We start from the raw sequence: 20,930 nt of genomic DNA, 5'->3' as shown, positions 1-20,930 counted from the left end.
TGGAGAAGGTATATTCTAAAGATCAGGAGGCATATGCCCTTCACTCAACTATTAGAACATCACCCTTTCACTTGCAAAGTTAGTGTGTTTAAAAGGATCTTGGGAGTTGGGAGCTGAAGCTGACCTCCATAGACGAGATACCAAGGGCATCCTGCCTACAACCATCAAAGAAATGGACCTAGAGGCAAAGAACTCTACCAAGCCAGGTTCACTCAAAATGCCAGTCTTTAGTACCCACCATTTTCCTCTACCCAGTCTTAAAACTTCCATTAACAAACTTCATTCCTGCTGGCTAGTTTTCATAGACTAACAGTTGATATGCATGCTGCTGTAGGAGAGAAGTCATCAGTGGTATTACACATACTACTGGCCTGCCAAGTAAGATGTGCCCAACAGGAGCACACAGGTTATAAAGATAACCAACTGGATTAGATTAAAGACCTGCTCCAAAGGAGGGAATTCATGCTTGTTACCGTAAACAAGATCTAAAGTTTAGCAAAGCCTTCGGTTTTGCTAAACCATGTTGTCAAACTACATTCTAAATGTTTGTGTTGGGGGGGAGTTGTTTTGTTTTTTGCTGTTGTTAGGTTGGTTGGTTTGGGTGTTTGTTTTGCTTTATTTTTGTTTTTGAGACAGGGTTTCTCTGTGTAACAGCTCTAGCTGTCCTGGAACTCTCTCTGTAGACCAGACTGAACTTGAACTCAAGAGATTCACCTGCCTCTGCCTCCCCAGTGCTGGGATTGAAGGTGTGTGCCATCACTCCCAGCTTACGTTTATGTTTTTACCCACAGATTGGCACTGCTATCAATACTGGCCAGAGATGCTTCTTCTTCAGTGGGCAGAAATTAATGCAGGGACTCACAACTAGCCCAAGTGCTGAGAATAGATGACAACATTGAATGACACATCTGTATCATATCCCCTACACACACACACACACACACACACACACACACACACACACACGGCTCAGGGAACATTAAGGAGAGGGAAGGAAAAGAATGTAAGAGCCCTGGGGTTGAGAGATCACATATTGTTCTTCCAGAAGCCTGGAGTTCAGTTTCCAGCCCAGCACCCATGTCAGGTGGTTCACAAGCATCTGTAACTCCAGCTGCAGGGATCCAGCTCTGCCTTCCAACCTCTATGAACACCCATGCAGACATGGTATACATACACACATAAATTTAAAACTAATAAATATTTTTAAATAAAAAATGTAACAACCAGAGGGTGGCGAGGAGTGCTATGAAATGCTGTCTACTGGACACGACATGGCCAATGTATTCATGACAGCAAAGATGGCCTGTGAAAGACCAAGCCAAGATCTAGCAACATTCTAACAGACAGCACTAATTGGATACAGTGGAGTATAAGGAGGCAGGGTCATGAAAGGTAAGGTGTTTCCGGGAGTGGGAGAGAGACTTAGGGATTGATATAATCAAGATACATCATTTATATGTATGAAGCTGTTAAACGATAAATAAGAGATCTTTAAAAATTCTGTTAACAGGGAACAGCCTGGGACCCAAGTGCCCTTCTTCAAGCACGGACTGGGTAGGTTAACCTGTCTCCGTTATTGTGTATGCTTTCAGGTTTCTCTTGCATCTTTTCTTTAAAAAAAATAAATGGTTTTTTGCTTGGGAGGGACTAAAGGGAAGGGCTTATATAGTCCAGACTAGCCTTAAACTTGCTATGTAAGCAAGACTGATCTTGAACTCCTGACCCTCCTTCCTAACTTCCCTAGTGGGTTGCTGTGTGCCCCACCATACCTGGCCTTTCCTGTACAATTGTAACCCTGCTACAGGAGAGGCAGAGTCTCAAATATATCTACTTCCACTCACCAATTCCTATGGTAAATTTCTTTGGCATACAGGTAAAATTGAGATGGGAACTTTGAATACAGTGCCTGGTAATAACACTTTGGGTCTCCAGAGGTACAGGGCAGGGACAGTAGTGTTTCTTGTCCATAGTCTGAATCAAAAGGCTGCCCTGCAGCTGGGGTAGTCACATGCTCAGAAACAGACATCTGGAGACTAGGCAGATACAGTCTCACAAGCTTGTCTGAAGGTAGGAGGGCCATGTTTGACACCACAGATGACACCTCCCATGTTACTTAACCAAATCCGGCTTGTTCATTTTTTGTTTATTTTATTTTATTTTATTTTGGTTTTTAAAGACAGGGTTTCTCTGTATTGCTTTGGAGCCTGTCCTGGAACTAGTTCTGTAGGCCAGGCTGGCCTCAAACTCAGAGATCCTCCTGCCTCTGCCTTCCGAGTGCTGGGATTAAACATAGAATGTTTGATGGACATTTAGGCTATTTCCACTTTTTTTGGTCCTTGTAGCTAATGCTGTTTATGTACCTACAAGCTGCTGTGAGACTGTTTTCATTTCTCTTGGGTATGCACCTAGGAGTAGGTTTGCTGCTTTAACTTTTGAGACAAATGGCAGGCTGTTTTCCAACCTGATGCTGAGGCATTCCCTCACTGATGTCGGAGCCTACTTCTTCTGGATTCTGACTATGCTGAAGACCAGCTGAACCCTCTAGCCTTTTGGGCTGAACAACTATTGTTGAACTAACTAGACCACAGCCTGTAAGCCATTCTTGTTGTGTATGTGTGTGTATTTACATGTATATGTGTGTATATACATATATATTCTTTTAATTCTTTATCTAGAGAACCCCAACAAATACAATACTCTCACTCTTCAATTGCATCTTTTGTCCCTAAACTCAGAGAACAGTAGCCACCTGACTTCAACACCAGCCCTGAGTTGCTAGATAAACCCTGTATGTGAGCCATTTCACTTTTTTAACTACTGTAACGATAGCTTGGCCTATGCCAATATAGAGCCCCTCATCAGCAAAAGTTTGTGGGTGATTTGTTTCTGCTTATATTCTACCCTAGTCTTGAAATAAAAGTTTGCTGACCTTATTTTGGTTCGACTTGTTTTCTTTATCAGTTTTGCTTTTGTTTGTAAGTGCTGTCATTTATCTCTATCCTAGTGTTTGCAGGCCAGGGCAAAAATACAAATAAAGGCCATACTAACACTTGCTAAGCATTTCAAAGTTATAATTCAAGATAATTTATGTGAACAAAATCTCAGCTTTCTTTTAAATATATGTGAATCATCTCATCTTGTAAAACCACAGCTATTTCTAAACCGGTGTTATGAAGCTAGTTAGCTGCCACGTAAAGAATGCCTCTCGAGCAGGGTATGGTGACAACACGCCTTTAATCACAGCACTTCAGAAGCAGAGGCAGACAGATCTTTGTGGGACCAGGAGACAGCCTGGCTCACATGGTGAGTTCCAGGGCAACCAGGGCTATGTAGTGAGACCTGTCACAAAACTAAACAAAACCGGCTCCATACTGCTTTACCCTCTAAGCCTTCCAGCGATCAAGTCCGACCGCACACGGCCAGCACATGGGAAAAGGCACAGTCGCCTCTACTAACCCGCACTGGATACCAACCATGGGCACACCACCAACGCGGTGCAATTAGCAGCCTACTCAAAGAACTGCAGCCCGGCATGGGCGACCCTCCTCCCCACCCCGCCCACTACATCACCCCACCCAGGTCACCCGTCAGCACCTTCCGCTTCCGTCTCCTTCTAGCCTGGGATCTGGGGCGGAGCGATTCTGAAGGCGGGGCGATTCTGCGGGAGGGGCTAGTGTCTCTACGCCATGGCCGCCCTGCGTGCTCTGCTACCCCGAGCTTGCAGCTCACTGTTGTCCTCGGTCCGCTGTCCAGAAATCCGGCGCTTCGCCTCGGGTGAGTGCGGACACCGGCGGAGTCCGTCACCCCACTTTGGGTGGACTCTCCACACGCAGCCTCCGGCTGGTTTATAACCCCAGCCTGCACGCACCCTCTCTTGATCCTGGACCTTCTCTCCTAACTCCAGATCTTGTGTCTGTCCTCCACTTCCACAAGTAGGCACTCCCAACGCTTGACTCTGAAGTATCTAGATCCTGGGTTCGAGGCTCATCCCCTACACCCAAACCTAGATTCCTAGCTTGAAGCTCCTCCTTCGGAGCCCCCTCCTCCACTACTCACCTAACCCCTTCCCAATTCCATACCCCTCTCAATTCTTGACCCCCCTCAATCTGACCTTAGGCTAACCTTTCAAGCCCAACCCGAGCCTAGCACCTAGAAGCCCTGCCTATTAGAGGGCCCTGGCTGTAATGGCAGCTTCTCAACCCTAGAACTTTAGTGCCAGGACCTCTGACCAGTTGGGAGCATGAATGTTGGTTGTGAAACCTCATGTGCGTTTAGGTAGCTTTAAGAGAATGTGAAGGTAGGTTAAGCAAGACAGTTAAGCAAGAGTTTTGGGAAAGGTTTGTCCACAGTGCCTCCTGTCCCGTCCCTCCTATGTCCACTGCCCTCTGCTGAGCCTGTCCTTCACACCGTCCAATCAGCGCATCCCATACTGACACACCCACTTTCCTCCCCAGTCAGTGGGATAATCCCTCCTTTAGCCATTTAGTACTTCAGTGTTACCAGCAATTCTTGGCCATGTCCTGGGGCTAGGGCTTCTCAAGCTGGATTGGATGTCATTTCCTAGCCTAGTAGGCACCCTACTGTTTAACAGTGCACCACACTTAAGTTAACCCAGAATCCATAAAACAAGCACTGTGTTAAGGAACAAAACACCCGGAATATGGACCTTCAGTTTCAGGCTTATCTTCCTCCTCCTAAGCCCATGGGCTATACACCACTCACTCATTCCCCCTCCCCTCCAGCGCACGTGCACGAGCGCGCACGGGCACACACACACACACACACACACACACCCCACACACCACCCCATCTGAATTGGCTGCTCCACTAAGTCACCTAATGGTGCTTTGCATCTGCCTCTGTCCCACCAGGAATACTGCTCCAGCAGGCTTGGGCTCTGCCTGCTCTCACCTGGTGCCATGGTCTGGAAAGTGCTGGCATATGGGGGGGGGGGAGGTGACTGTTCTGTACTAGGGTTGTTGTTGTTGCTTTGTTTGTTTGTTTGTTTGAGACAGGATCTTACTATGTAGCTCCTTGGCTTGCCTGGACCCCCTAAGTGCTAGGATTAAAGGCATGTGCCACTGGCAACATGCCTGGGTAGATCATAGCCAGAGCTTCAGGCTGATTCGGTAAGGATAGTACAGAATTCCCTGTCTGTTCTTTCATCAGTCAGGGTTCTGTAAAAGAGCAGAACTGATAGGATGAGTGCATATTATATTTGTTTATATATAATATACATATATATTAAAAGGTTATTACAGTGGCTACAGGCTGTAGCCTGAGTAGTCCAACAACGGCTGTCTCCTGACAAAGGCCAAGGATTCAATAGGCCTTCACTCCAAGAGACTGGATTATTTCAGCAGTCCCCATCTGATTTTGGAGCCCAGGGAAGTCCTAGAGAGCTGATGGTCTCCAGTGTATGCTGGAATCTCGAAGAAATAGGTTCACACACCAGAGAAGGAATCCCTTAAGAATAGACTGGATGAGAGTGCCATTGAGAGTGAGGGCAAGAAGGCAAAAAGCAAAACATTCCTTCCGTGTCCTTTTATGTAGGCTGCCACCAGAAAGTGTGGCCCAGGTTTAGAACTGGGTCTTTTCAATTCGAATGATCCAGCTAAGGAAATCCTCCACAGGTAGTTCAAGCTGTTTGAGTTTTAGTTGATTCCACATGGGATCTAGTTGACAACCAAGATTAGCCACCATACTGCCTTTACTACCTTTATGATGACAATCCCCTTTTGTCCTCATGACCTAGGTGCTAACTTTCAGTACATCATCACAGAAAAGAAAGGAAAGAATAGCAGTGTGGGATTGATCCAGCTGAACCGCCCCAAAGCACTCAATGCTCTTTGCAATGGCCTGATGGAGGAGCTCAACCAAGCCCTGGAGACTTTTGAGGAAGATCCTGCTGTGGGGGCCATTGTGCTCACTGGTGGGGAGAAGGCATTTGCAGGTGTGCTGGGCAGCCATGGTGGTAGAGGGTACGGGAATTCTGTGGCCTGGCCTGTGGGAAGCAGCAAAATGGACCAGTTTCTCTGTGATGGGAGGGGTAGCTTAGGCTACACAAACATGGACAATAAGCTCCATGGAAGAGCAGTTCTGTGTGTTGAACATTCAGGAGTGCTCAGGTCCTTACTGGTCAGGTGAAACAACCAGCATACGCTCAGCCTCCTCTAAGTGTACCTGGCATGCATTGCCTGCCACAACCCCCAACATTACCTTCTTATAACAGCTTGGTGAGTTGTTGGTCCATGTATCAGCTGTTCCCAATGTTGTGGGAAGTAGCCCGAGGCCCATTGCATGGAGATTCAGAACTGAGAGGTTCTCTGATGTCTGGTAATGGAAACCTCACTGCTGCCTCTAGCTGGAGCCGACATCAAGGAAATGCAGAGCCGGACATTCCAGGACTGTTACTCCAGCAAGTTTCTGAGCCACTGGGACCAGATCACCCGGATCAAGAAGCCAGTCATCGCAGCTGTCAATGGTTATGCTGTAAGTGTCATCCCCAGAGGTCTCCTGTACAAGGTGGAAGGGGTTATGCTTGTACAAATAAAGTATTGCAAAGATCTGTGTCTTTGAAAGGCCCATGGTGTCTTTTGCTAACTGCTTTGTTTGATGGAGGCTCATTGGCTAATTCCTAGATGTGTTAATGAGCTTTTCTGTTTCTGTTTAATTGCTGCAGTAGCTGTACTACATGTGTGAGTACTCTGTGCCCACAACTGTTCCTGCTTCACTAGGCCGTTGAGAAATGCAGGACTACTTTGGCCCATGGAAAAACCGTGTGATTATTATACATGCTGATTATTTAGTAAAACCCATCCCTTGGGGGTGGTCAGCCACACACATTCATGCCCTAACCGATTTTGAGTTACTATGTTAGCCTGAGTTATTCACCACAAAGCCAAAAGTATTTACTGCCTGGCCCTTTACATAAAAGTCTAAAAGCCCCTGTTAAGCAACATCTCTTATATTTATCTTATCACTTTAATGTAGTTGTGTTTTGCTAGGTTAACATTTGCTGTTATCTGACTATTTCATGGTTTTAGAAGTTTTTTAAGCAAATAAAGCAATTTTCTGCCTGGGACTCCTCTGGTAAAATCCACCAGCTTATGAACTTTTTTTTTTTGCAGCTTGGTGGAGGCTGTGAACTTGCCATGATGTGTGATATCATCTATGCTGGTGAGAAAGCCCAGTTTGGACAGCCAGAAATCCTGCTGGGGACCATCCCAGGTGAGAATGTGTCAGCTGTAACAAGATAAGCCTGAGTCTTAGCCCCATGGCTTTCATCCAGCCACAGGCCCCAGATGGATGGCTCTTGTCTGTTCAGTTTTCTTTTTGCCAACCAGCACCTGAAAGACAGAGCAGATGAAGCTCAGCACAGCCTTTGAGCCTCAGGCAATACACACAGAGTTGACGATGGTTTTTAGCCATGGTGGTTCTTTCCTGCTCATGAGTCATATATCTTCAAGAGTTCTGTACACCTAAAGCTTGGTAGAAAAATGGGTAGCTATGGGCTTGCAATAAAAACTCCGTCCCATGTGACTCTGGCTCTGTCCACTCCTATGTCACTGTTGTAGAGGGTCAGGTGGCCTACCTGAGTTCAGTACATCAGACTGTAGAATTCTCGCTCCCTGCTGCTTGGGAAAGCCCTGAAAAATGTTGAGAAAGCAATCTCATTTCTCTCCTGGGGCCACCTGTTAGACCTGCAGGAGAAAGTGAACGAAACACTCAGAGAGAACCTGAGCCCTTGGGGAGGGAACCACAAGCAGAGGAGGCCTCCACAGTATTCTGGGTTTGGTCAGGCTTCTGAGATCCTGGGCAGTGAGTTCAGTGTATTTGTTCAGGTCTGTAGAGAAGGTGGCTGATGCTGGCATTCAGTCCATCACATGCTTTCAGGGAGCCCTAGAACCTTTCAGGATTGTGGAGAAAGAGCCAATCTGGTTTTTCTTCCTTTTTAATGATGAGAAGGGACTTGGGGACTCATGCATGCTAAACCTCTGTCACTGAGCTGCATCCAAACTTGGGTTTCTTCTGGATATACTTAACAAAGAGCCCACTGAAACCACAAATTTCCTCCTGTAGGTGCCGGGGGCACTCAGAGACTCACTCGTGCAGTTGGCAAGTCACTAGCCATGGAGATGGTCCTCACTGGTGAGCGCATCTCAGCCCAGGATGCCAAGCAAGCAGGTGGGATAGCTGATGTTGTGAGCCAGGGGTGACTACATCTGGTGTCCCCATGGGTAACTGGCCTTGGAGCCTAAGGTTCTGGCATTGGGTTTTATATTTTGAAATAAGTTATACACAAGAGAGTGACAACATATGTTCAGGTTACAAATAATAACATCTCTTCCCACTGCCCTTCAAAGGCCCTTAGAGGCCAACATTTCCCTGCCCTTGGCATTGACCATAGACCTCAGGTTCTTTGTGCCGTTTGATCATGAAGATCAAAGTGGCCTGTGCAACTTAGAGCTCAGGGACTGGAACCCTGGCAGTCGAGAGCAGAGTCACTCACTGCTGGGGATAGCCATCCCTCGATTAGGACCCAGAGGGTGGCCTCTTGGTGTCACTGGGTTCCGGAGGAAGGGACGGTGCTGTTTCTGTGTGTTATTCATACTTTTCATGTTTTAGGTCTTGTAAGCAAGATTTTTCCTGTTGAAACACTTGTTGAAGAGACCATCAAATGTGCAGAAAAAATTGCCAGCAATTCCAAAATTATAGTAGCTATGGCAAAAGAATCTGTGAACGCAGGTAAGAGTCTGCTGGAAAGAGAAAATGGGAAGAGTCCACAGGACTGCATAGATGGAGTTGTAAGGTTCCAAATTACCTCACCCTGTCCCACTCAGCAATGGGAAAGTCCTTGGGATTGCAGTTTGCCATAGTATTCCAGGTTTTGGTCACTCAGATGTCTGTCAGGATACACAGTGTCTCTTTACCAGGACCCAAGACTGGGCCAGGCCTGGGACATCATGGCAATGCAGTGTCAGGCACAAAGGGAAGACCAAGAATGGATCCACAGCCCCTGGGGTCACCGGTCTTTGGGTCAAGGGAAGGCTGTCTCTGGGAACCTGGATTGAACAGTTCCCTCCTCAGCCCATGCTCCAGTTGTGCAAATGGGTTGTAGCCTGGTATCTGCAGTAGCACAGCTCATATGAAACATCTTCATAAGTTCTCTCAGCTCATGACACTGGCCTGACTTGCCTTCTTCCGAGCTGCCTCATCCTCTTCTTCTTCTCTTTAAATGGACTCATTTATTTATTTCTTTATTTCCCTTTTTGATTTACTGAGGGGGTATCCTATGCACATATTGAGGTCAGGGAATAATTTGAGGAGTCAATTGTCTCCTTCACCATATGGGTTCCAGAAATTTAATTCCAATTGTTGTTAGGCTTGGCAATGAGGGACTTTCTCTACTGAGCCATCCTGCTCAGCCCTTTGTTTGGGTTGTAAGGCAAGATCTTTTTCTATAACCGAAGCTGTCCTCAAATTCTGGATCCACCTGCCTCAGTTGCTAGGACTATAGGCATATATTGCCACACCTGGCTTGAAATCTTTTTTTTTTTTTATCTATTTATGTTAATTATTAACATGTGTGAATTTACATATATGTGTGTATGTATGTGGGTATGTGTGCCTTTCACATGTGTAGGGTTTCATGGGTCTGGTGTTATTCAGAGAGTCACCAGTTTGACTCAAGTTTTAATTTTAGTAAATTAAAAGCTTTTTATTAAAAAGAGACCAAACCTGAGAGAATTCTCTAGGTAAGGGCTGATCTTGTAACAGACATCCAGCAGGTACCTCAGCCATCCAAGCAAGCGTTTCATGCAAAAGCAGAACTTAGCAATTAGCATGTTTAATCTTGTGACCCATTGCCTTGTAGGAATAGCTGAGACAGTGAAAGATTTTGCAACAATCAGCAGTTTTTTAAGCATAGTCCAACTGCACCAGGAAGTGGTCCACCTTGAGCCAGCTGACAGGGTACATTCAAGGTAGGAGCAACTTCCTCCTGGCTTGTACAAGTTAAAAAGCTATGTTGTTTTTACAAGCCTAGCATAGTAAATTTATCCTCGAAACAGGATGTTCAACATCGCAGAGGCCAGCAGAGGGCATCAGATCTCTCAGAGCTGGAGTTAAAGGATTTGTGGGATACCCAGATTGTTAAATAGGTACGAAGACCTGAATGGAGTTTTTGTGGTATTTTAAGGATTTTATTTTATTTTATTTTATGCACATGAGTGTTTGGCTGCATGTGTGTATGAACATCACATGTGTGCATGGTGCAGTGGAAGACAGGGGACCCCTTGGAAATGGAGTTACAGACAGTTGTGAGCCTCCCTGTGAGTTCTAGGAAGGGAACCCAGGTTTTCTGCAAAAGCACAAGCGTTCTTAGCCACTGAATCATCTCTCCATCCCTGGGAATGGACTCTTAATGTAATAATTTATCTCAGCATTTGGAATGGCCCTGTGTTTCTGCTCAGCATCACATGTAGAGTCACCTTGGGGGGGCAAAAGATGTGACCTAGAAAGGTTGTTGCTACCTCCAGAGGAGACACCAGCTCTTCAGGGTTGCTGCTGGCCATAATCTGATGTGTTGGTGTTTGAAGAGCCTACTATATGTGGAGCACACAGAGAGCAACTGAGGGTTCTGTCAAGCACAATGGCAGGCATAGTCACAGCTTGGGTTTTCCACAGCAGTGTTCCACTAGACACTGTTCTGCACACGTGATGCTCTGTCCCTGCTTCCTAGCCATGCTTTTCTGTTTTTCATGCTTTACTGTGCTTCCTTGTTTGGTTTTATCAGCCACCTCAGGTCTTCATAGCTGGGCAGAGTCTGCTTTTTGTCCTTTGTTCAGTTCTGGTGCTCTTCCCGTCTGGGGTCCCTGGACCACCACCAAGTTGTTTAGGAGTCCTGGGAGAGCAATTTACTTCCATGGCTATCTCAACGTGGGCCGTGCACTTGAAAAGTGGGGAGAGCTGAATCAGCATGGAGGCCACACAGCCTGTAGCCCTTTCTGTGGATCACAGTCAGTCTGACATGGGTCCCTCACATCCAGCACTTCGGTTTGTGACTCCAGGGTTTCTTTTTCAGCCTTTGAAATGACCTTAACAGAAGGAAATAAGCTGGAGAAGAAGCTCTTCTATTCTACCTTTGCTACTGTGAGTAACTAGTACTCTGCTTGGGATTCATGTTGGTTTCTGTTGCAGAAGCTGCAGAGATTTTATTACTGCAAAAAAGGCCCCATGAGTTACTCCACAAACAGCAGCTTCTGTGTTTAAAGTGGAATTCATAACTGGGCACAGTAGTTCCAAAACTTAGGAGCCAGGGGACAAGGAGAGTTGCTTGAGCCCAGGAGTTTGAGGCTAGCCTGTGCAACACAGAGAAACCATCTCTAAATGTTGTTTATTCTATGTGGATAAGTGTTTTGCCTGCGTGATGTAAATATACTGTGGCATGTCTGGTGCCTGAAGAAGCCAGAAAAGGGCACTGGATACCTTGGAACTGAAGTTACATACTGTTGTGAGCTAAACCCAGGTCCTGTTTAAGAGTAGCAAGTGCTTTTAACTGGTGGACCATCTCTAACCACCACCACCCCCTATTTATTTTATTTTGTTTTTTTGTTTTTGAAACAAGGTCTCATTATGTAGCCCTGGCTGGTCTGGAACTCATTATATAGACCAGACTTGCCTTGAATTCATTATATAGAGCAGACTTGCCTTGAACTCACACAGCTCTGCCTGCCCCAGCCTCCTGAATGCTGTGATTAAAGGAGTGTAGCACCATGCTTGCTACAGTTCACCTCTTATCAGAAGTTCATGTCTAGGTGTTTTAACAAATCTTCTAATCATCAGATGCATTATCCATTGTACCACGGGCCCAGTGCTAAGTGTTTTCTCTAAACACCACACACACACACATACATACATTTAAGGAGCTGGGGAGCTGGCTCAGCATTTAAGAGCATGTACTACTCTTCCAGAAGAACTGAGTTCACTTCCAAGCATTAGGGGTTTGGACTCCTGAGGAAGAATGGGGATGTGTGCACATAGTGTGTTCTGTTGCTACCCCACAGCTCTGTGAAAGATTCCCACTCAGACCCTGCCAGATGCAGAGGTGCTGTGAACACGAGTTTACAGGCTCCTGAGAGACTGTGTCTTGGGTGTTATACAAACCCCTGGTCCCATGCATAGCACTGTTATTGGGGAATCCCATCTTTCATGGGCTGCAGGTGGGTCCAGTGCAGAATCACTGTCCTGTCAATAAGCTTGAAAAGCAGGCGAGGAGGAGGATGTAAGCATCTTGGAGATTCAGTCAGCTGAAGGGCCCAATTGGAAGATGCAAACTTTACCTCCCTTCTTCCTTTTCCTACCAGAATGACCGGAGAGAAGGAATGGATGCATTTGTGGAGAAAAGGAAGGCCAACTTCAAAGACCACTGAAAGCTGGCAGCTGAGCCTTGTGCCACCCTGGGGAGGAAAGTTCAGCCTGTCAGTTTGAGAGGCAAATAAATTGTCCTAAAGGGTGGTGTAGGCCACAGTCCCTACTGAAGGCTTTGTGGCTGTGGCCCCAGCTCAGGTACTCATGGTGTGGCCTGCAACCTCCACCGGGGCTGGAAGTCAATCTCTCACAGTCTTCTAAATCAGAAATATGGGAAACATTCAAGGTGTCTTGATTTTTTATTTTTATTTTATTTTTTTTACTTCACTTCAGAGGCAGGTGTGTGCTTGAACCATCCATACCCTGTCCAGTTTGGACAGTGCACAGCTCAGGATATGGCTTCAAGTAGGAAGTGCTCTAAGTGTACAATAATTTGTTTAGAGTGACTACTTCCATTTAATTTCAATTTACCTATAGTGGTCTATAGAGAATGAAGAAGGTGTTTTCTAATTACTATTGCTGTTATTTTCATTTGTGGGGGAATACTGTTACTTTCTTATAGATGGGGTCTCATTATGTAGCCCTGGCTGCCTGGAACTTACTATATAGACCAGACTGGCCTCGAACTCACAGAGATCCACCTGCCTCTGTCTCCTGAGTGCCGGGATTAAAGGTGTGTGCCACCACTGCCCGGCTATTTGTGTTTTTGACTTCACCATCTTAACCACATCTGAGTATCCCATCAAGCACTTTCATATCAGTGTGCAGCCTTCCCCACCATCAATCAGCCTCCAGAACTTCATCTTCCCAAGCTAAAGCTGTCTCTATTAGACACTGACTCCCTACCCCACCCCCGAGTCCCCGGAACCAGCAATTGCACTTTCTATGAGAATGTAATGACTCCAGGTTCCTCAAGAGTGGAATTAGAGTATTTGTTCTTTTCTGTTATTTCACTTGCACAAGGCAATGAACAACATCTCCCAATGACTTCCTATGAAATTCTGAAAGTGGTGGTCTTAAAATGCTAGAAGGTAAGTGGGTCTGTAAGGCCCCAAAGGAGCGCTTACACACCCTTCCCTGTGAAGATGAAATGAGAAGACATGAGGATGAGGCAGGAAGTCTGTCTTCCCCAACAGCAAGTCTGCCTTGCTGCAACCTCTAGCCTCTAGAACTGTGAAAAGCAAGCAATTAAGTTGAAGCATGTTGAAGCCTAAACTAATACAAAGACCCTCTGAGTTTATCACGCTGTAGTACATCAATTAAAAGTATGATGTTTGCCAGGTGGTGGTGGCACTTGCCTTTAATACCAGCACTGGGGAGGCAAATGTAGGTGTATCTCTATGAGTTTGAGGTCAGCCTGGTCTACAGAGTTACAGGACAACTGGAACTAAACAGAGAAACTCTGTCTCAGAAAATAATAATATAATAATAAATAAATAAATAAATAAATAAATAAATAAAAACAAAAAACCAGAAAAGCCTAAGGTTTTGTGCTGAGATGAGGACATGTCATTCTCACAGTATTTTGTTTGTTTGGTTTTTGAGACAGGGTTTCTCTGTATTGCTTTGGAGCCTGTCCTGGAACTAACTCTGTAGACCAGGCTGACCTGGAACTCACAGAGATCTGCCAGGCTATGCCTCCCCAGTGGATCAAAGGCATTTACCACCAGCTCCCAGCTAAGATATTTCTTTTTGAAGCCATCTCAATATATTGCTCAATATATATTTGTCTTGAACTCCAGGGTGCAGACAACTGTGACTCCAGACAGTTGGACAGTGACCTTCTATACTAGTCCTAGCCATTTCAGTGGCATGTGGCCAGGGTCCCAGGATCTGCTATGCCCAGAGCTTCATTCAGTGTGGGGAAATGACTGCCTTTTGCTGTGGCAGTGTGACATCAGGGCTGTTTTGCAGCACCCTCGGCCCCTGTCAGTATGAGAATGGAGATCCTTATGGAAGCAGTTTCCATCTGAACCTTTGGGTATTTGCATAAAATACACCTCATGGGGAAAGTAATCCCAGCACTCACATGACAAAGGCCAACAGATCTCTGAGTTCAAGGCCAGTCTGGTCTACACAGCAAGTTTCAGAACAGCTAGCTGGGGCTACATAATGAGACCCTGACTCAAAATCAACTGTGTTGGAGGGTTTGGGGGGTGAGAACTGAGGCCTACCTAAACTCCAAATTAAGACATATATCATATCCAAGTATTCAAAGTTGGTTTTATGAAGTTAATACACAGCCCAGATCATGGTAACTGGCATGATCACTACATCTCAACCAAAGCTCCCTATTCTGGAAGCCAAAACTCTGGGACTTTCTCCTGAGAAGCCCACTCCCTTCCCCCCTCCCCCAAACTCCACAAGAAGAGGACTTTGGATTTCCTGGGACTGGAGTTTCAGGTAGTTGTGAGCCACCATGTGGTTGCTGGAGATCAAACCGATATCCTCTGGAAGAGCAGCTGGTGCTCTTAGGCAATGGGCCATCTCGCTAGTCCCTGTTCATTTACTAACCCTGGACATACAGAGAAGTGTATGTCAGCCATTGATTGACCCACAGTCTAAAATGAACAAGCAAAGGAGGTGACCTTGGAACTGAGGTAATCTATTAGTTATTTGTTTTTAACTTAAAAAAAAATGTATGAACAGACAGGCATTGGTGGCACATGACTTTGATCCCAGCAATCAGGAGACAGAGGCAGGCAGGTGGATCTCTGTGAGTTCCAGGCCTGGTCTACAAAGCTAATTCCAGGACAGACTCCAAAGCAATACAGAGAAACCCTGTCTCAAAAAACAATAAATAAATAAATAAATAAATAAATAGAAAAAAATTAAAAAGTGTGAATGTTCTCCCTACAGTTATGTCTGTCTGCCTGGTTACTCAGAGGCCTCTCAGAAGAGGGCAATGCATCCTTGAAACTGGAGTTACAGATGGTTATGAGACACCAAACCCCACTGAGTCATTTCTCCAACCTCCCATTGGTTTAATTCTTATGTGTGCACAGTCATTTGTTCTGAAAACTGAAACAGTGTTTAAGATGTTGGGTTGGTGTGGGTGCCCATAAAGATGCCTACACTCCATCTTGGCACAAGGACAGAGAGTTCAAAGCTGTCAGCAAGTCATAAGATCGAAAGGTCAAAGGTATGGCTACAGAAGGATGCTTTTGGCTGTCTTAGTCTAAATAGCAACAGACCTGAATCTGAGGTGTGACTACTCCTGGCCTCAAGGCTAGGAAACAAGAAGTTGGAGCTAAGGTGTGGTTACTGAACCACACAGCTACACAGCTTTTGGAGCCGCCTCTCCTCTGGCCCCGCCCCAATCCGTGTGGCACCACCCTGGCCACAACTCCCGACTTCCACCAATTCTGCGGCCATGGTTGCACTCAAGGGCATCCCGAAGGTGCTGTCCCCGGAGCTACTGTTCGCGCTTGCGCGAATGGGGCACGGAGATGAGATTGGTGAGCTTGTAGCGAATCGGCAGCTCGGACCTCTAGCAGCGGAGCGATCGGCACGGGTCCGGGAAAGGCTAGGGACACTGCCATAGTCACCTTATCCTTCAGAACAGGAAGCCATCTGCTTCAGGAAAGAGCTGAGCTGAGGTCTATTATTGGCCCAGGCCACAGAACTCTGAAAAGGGCAAAGCGGGTTCCAAGTTCAGCAGCAGGATAGTTCCCGGATCTCCCATGTGGCCTCCCAGACTGCCCTGAGGTCTGCCGAATTCTCTGTCTCTGGCCTGGTGCCCTATGGCAAGGCAGGGCAGTCAGAGGCTGGAGTGAAACTACTGGTTCCTCCTCTCAGGTTTCACTGCCTCATTTATAATGTCTTTTTTTTTTTTTTTTTTTCCTACTGATCTGAAGGGGGATAGTGGGCTGACCCATGATATGTCCCCACTACTGGAGTGAGAGGTATATACTGGCCGGGTATGGGGACATTCCAGATGGTGGACTGTGTTGATAATGCACAAGGATGTGTGGCTTTGCCATATGTGAGGTGACCATCTGGGAGAACCGCACTGACTGGAAACTGCCCCCCCCCCTTCAGTTCTTGCAGATGCGAACTTCCCTACTTCCTCCATTTGCCAGTGCGGGCCTGTAGAAATCCGAGCGGATGGTGAGCACCATAGGTGGACTGGTCCTGGTTCTATGGCATCTGTCCTGGTCCTTCGTGCCTGTTGACCGGTTTCAGACAGGTAGGGTTACCGGTCATGATAAGAGCAGAAGCCTGATCCCAGCTCTGCCCTCCTAGGCCTAGACATCCCACAGATCCTGGAGGCTGTGCTGAAGCTGCTGCCCCTGGATACCTATGTGGAAAGCCCGGTGAGGAACAAAAGTTATGCTACTAATCTTTGCCAGACTTCATTTGACCACGTGTCCCCAAAGGGCCACCTCCCTCAGAGGAGTCCTGGAGGTGCCTCGGGCCACATAGCTGACCCCTCTCTCCCCAGGCTGCTGTCATGGAGCTAGTGCCCAGTGACAAGGAGAGGGGCCTGCAGACCCCTATATGGAACCATTATGAATCCCTTCTGCTCAAAGCTGACTGCAAGGTGAGTGCACACCCAATCATGAGACCCTCTGTCTCCTGGAGGATCAGGAAGAGTGGATCATGGGAGTGGAGATGAAAGAGGTGTTTCTGAGCCCTGTGGCCACCTCTCTCCAGCCTCCTTCCTCTCTGCTCAATCATCCTCCTCTTCCTCCTTCTCCCAGAATCCTGGCCTGTCTGCTTGGGAGTTGGTCCCATTTGAGCCAGAGGATTGTGGGATGCCTGGTGGCCCCCACTCTGACCTTCTATAGATGTGGACCTTTACCCTAGGTCTTGCTCATTGCCATTTCATTCTTGCTAAGTTCTGCATATCACACAGCCCACATCTCTGCCTGGCAGAGGACACATCCATCTCCTAAAGGAGCCATTGGCAGGCCTGAGCAGGACCAACTTGAGGACTGCTGCCCTAGGCAGGGGACTTCCAGGCCAGTTTAGAGGGTCCAGGGCAGCAGTTTTCAACCTGTGAGTCATGACCCACCCAAAAAAAATAAGAAAACACAGATGGCTACATTAAGATTCATAACAATAGCAACATTATGAAGTAGGAACAAAAATAATTTTATGGTTGGGAGTCACTTTAACATGAGGAACTGTATTTAAGGGTGGCAGCATTAGGAAGGTGGAGAACTGCTTGCTGCTCTAGAGGCTTGCTGAGCTGAGTCCACATCCAGCAGACACATCACAGGCTCAGACAGGGATGTAAAAGATGCCCCTTATTCCTGGAACCCTGAGACTCCAGCATCAGGATAACCAGAGGAATGGAGCCTGAAGATCATTGCTGCTGCCTCCTAGTTATTTCCTGATGGAGTACTCAACTCAGGAATACACCCAGAGGAGTTCTGGGCAAGGTCCCTCCAACCATGCTATTTTGTCTTGCAGAAAGCCCTGATGAAGATAGAGAGATTTGAATTTTATGAACGTGCAAAAAAGGCATTTGCTGTTGTTGCAACCGGGTAAGTTTCTGCTGCACCCAGGTGACTTGGGCAAGTCCTTATCCAGATCCCTGGGAACTGCCTCCACCTCTGTTTTGCCCAGGAAGACAGGCGGGATTTGGGTGGCAGAGTTCCTGGACATTGCTGAGCAGGGAGAATACAAACAGAAATGGGCAAAGTTAGAGTCTCAGCATGCTGACCCTCCGGCAGGGAGATGGCACTCTATGGAAACATTATCCTGAAGAAGGGAACTCTTGATCTTGGACCCTCATAGAGATCAACTGAATCCAGTCAGCAGGCCACCCCTTGGCAGCCCCCAGACCTGGACCCCAGCCTGGGGTTCAGGAGGTTGACAGATCTTGAGTGACTCTACGGACCCTGGCAGAGATTTCCCCCTTCCCTGATTTGTGAAATTGACTGGGGGGTGAAGGTAGGAGGGAGATAATAATTACTGTCAATCTTTAAAGGTTTTGTACTCCTAAACTTGTCTTGTGGTGAGTTCCAGGGGAATCATTAGCTTCCAAATAAGTATCTCCTACCCATCCTTTCCACTCAGGTGGAAAATCTACATGGGAAGTGAAGCATAGGACTGGTTTGAGGGCTAGGAGCTGGGCAATAGCTAGGCCTGAGTAGGAACCCAAGAGCTGGATTGAATCCGGCTGCAGCATGGACCTAGGCAAAGGGCTAAGCTGGTAGTTGGTGTTGGGTAGGGTGCACAGCAGGGGCTGCAGTTTTTTTCACTGGATGGTTGTGGGAGTTGGGAGCTTCTGCATTGCCCACTTGGGTTGCAACACAGCCTGACTTTTGACTGGAGCCAGTGTCTGAGCTCTAGGCCAGAGGGCAGGTGACCGAGCTGGGCTGGACACTTTAGATGGAAGGAGGCTGACACTCAGAGATGACTGCTCAGCTGCAAGGGAGGGTAATGCTAACCTCCCTGGCTCAAGGTCAGAGAGGTCTGAGTGTGGGCTGTATCCCATGCCTATGTTTTGGCAGGTTGAGTACCCATTATCTATTCATGAGCATCTGTGTTAAGCCCAGGAACTCAGATGCAACCTGGCTGCTCCCAGCTTTGAATCCTCCATTGTCCCAGATGGTAAAGGATCAACTGAGGCTCAGAATTGCAGAGAGAAATAGCAAGATTGTGGGGGAGAACCTTAGGAGGGCCTGAAACAGTTTCCCTACTGAATACCTGCACATGTCTGAACCACATGTCTGCAGACTATTTTTGAATGTTCACAGCAGCTTCGTACTAGCCAAAAGCTGCAAACAACCAAGAGTCAGTCCGTTGGGTAAGTAGACAGTCCCTGTGATACGGCAAGTGCTCTCAACTGTTCAGCTGTCTCTCCAGCCCCAGTTGTCCTTCAGGAGGAATGCCCACAGAGGTTCCTAGCTCAGGCAAAGCTGGAAAGAAACCTGGCCTCAATACTACCCTGAGCCCCAATAAAACACTGGGCCCTGGGACCCCTGGCATCTGCAGTACCGCGAGACAGGTCCTTTGCTTAGATTCAGGGAAGGAATATGGAGGTAGGCCAGCTCAAATTCTGACAATGAATCTGACCTCATGAGCACTGGGAAGAGTGACCACTGGGCACTGCTTCCTGACCACTGCACCTGAATGTCTAACCTAATGGAGGAATGACATTGAAGATTTGATGGTAACCCAACACTGCTGGATTGGGAAGTGCCTCCAGAGGGGGATTAGTCATGCAGGGGAAGACTTGCTCTGAAAGTTTCCAGGACTAGACTAGGGGCCAGGAGTGATAAAGTAGGAAAAGAGAGCACCAGTGGTGTCTTCATGTGGGATTTGGGGCTACCTTGGACCTCATTAGGGTTCGGGCACCTCTGCTCTTCTGAGTAGGGACTGTGAATAGATGGATTTGATTCTTACCAGGATGACAGGTGGAGTACCCTGAGATGGGAACTGTGCCTTGAGGTCACTGTCAGAGCTTTGCTATTCATCCTTAGGACCCTGGACTTAGAACACTGGACTGTAATGTGGGGGTGCTAGATTTATCTGTAACGTGGACCCATCTGCAATGTGGGGCCAGTGGACTCAAGTAATATGAAGACCCCGATTCCTCTATGAGATGAAACATTGGCTCCTGCTTCGTGGGGCTTAGAGGCCAGGACACACATGAGCCCTCACTCCTCCCACTCATATCCTTGGACAAGTGGGGACATGAGACATGCATGGAGTTCTAGGGTAAGTGAAATTGATAGGTAGCCTACACAGCTGCATGGGGTTTGGGTGCATTGGGATGGAGAGCTGATGGCTTCCCTTAAGCTGTCTGTTCTGCCTGAGCTACTGGAGCTGGAAAATGTGTGGCTCTGTGGGCCCTAGTGCCCTCCCACTGCAAGAGTGGGATTGGTAGTCACCTTAGTTCTTATATACTACATATGAGGTAATTTTTCATAGGTGCTCAGGCCTGAGTGAGGCCATGTGGACAGGCACCCCAGAAAGATCCAGGTGCTGCCCAGAAAAGTAGGACAGAAAGTATTGTGCACCTACATACATGTGCATCTATCTACCTATGTATCTATCTGCTTGTGTACCCATGCACATGCATATCCACACACCTCTATACCTGTGTACACATGAAGCTATGTACCTGCCCATCACTGGACCTATATGCCTGTGTAACTATACACATGTTCACCACCTATAGACATCTTTGTAACTATGAACCTGTTCATTTGTATATCTATGTGTCTGCAAATTTAGCTATACATTTGTGCATGTATGTTCCTATACACATATGAAACTGTGTACCCATACACTCATCAACCTGAGTCCCACCCAACCTCCCACCCCTTCATCAAATATTTCCTTTCTCAGCCTCTTCTGTGGGAATTCCAGGATAGGTCTCATTTTCCTGCTGAGGCTGAGGCTGCTAACTGGTCTCTGCACTTGACTGCTGACATACCTAGCCCTTCATCCCTACATGCAGAGATATAGGCCCAAGGAGAACTGTTCATGAGCTGAGAGTCAACTAGACCTTGTGCCCCATAAGAAGCTTTTGATGAGCATAGTTAAGGCAGTGATACTTCCTCCTAACCAGGATTGCTGGTCTTAAAGATACTCATGGC

General features: G+C 47.0%; 2 protein-coding genes across 2 annotated transcripts; both read left to right on the top strand.

Moving 5' to 3' along the window:
• The first annotated feature begins 3,645 nt into the window (after positions 1-3,645).
• Positions 3,646-13,787, top strand: Echs1 (enoyl-CoA hydratase, short chain 1). Its single transcript, XM_051193300.1, has 8 exons — positions 3,646-3,774; positions 5,756-5,953; positions 6,365-6,492; positions 7,131-7,230; positions 8,083-8,187; positions 8,629-8,748; positions 11,087-11,154; positions 12,369-13,787. Exons 1-8 carry the CDS (start codon positions 3,687-3,689, stop codon positions 12,432-12,434), a joined length of 873 nt encoding a protein of 290 aa, XP_051049257.1. The 5' UTR covers positions 3,646-3,686; the 3' UTR covers positions 12,435-13,787.
• Positions 13,788-15,682: 1,895 nt separating this feature from the next.
• Positions 15,683-18,326, top strand: Fuom (fucose mutarotase). Its single transcript, XM_051192066.1, has 6 exons — positions 15,683-15,830; positions 16,414-16,482; positions 16,618-16,688; positions 16,817-16,915; positions 17,791-17,864; positions 18,054-18,326. Exons 1-6 carry the CDS (start codon positions 15,746-15,748, stop codon positions 18,115-18,117), a joined length of 462 nt encoding a protein of 153 aa, XP_051048023.1. The 5' UTR covers positions 15,683-15,745; the 3' UTR covers positions 18,118-18,326.
• The last annotated feature ends 2,604 nt before the right edge of the window (positions 18,327-20,930 follow it).

This window comes from Phodopus roborovskii, unplaced genomic scaffold (assembly GCF_943737965.1).
Source record: "Phodopus roborovskii unplaced genomic scaffold, PHOROB, whole genome shotgun sequence".
Classification (NCBI taxonomy): Eukaryota; Metazoa; Chordata; class Mammalia; order Rodentia; family Cricetidae; genus Phodopus; species Phodopus roborovskii.
The sequence above is the reverse complement of the archived record's forward strand: the minus strand, read 5'-3'. Positions and strand labels throughout refer to the sequence as shown.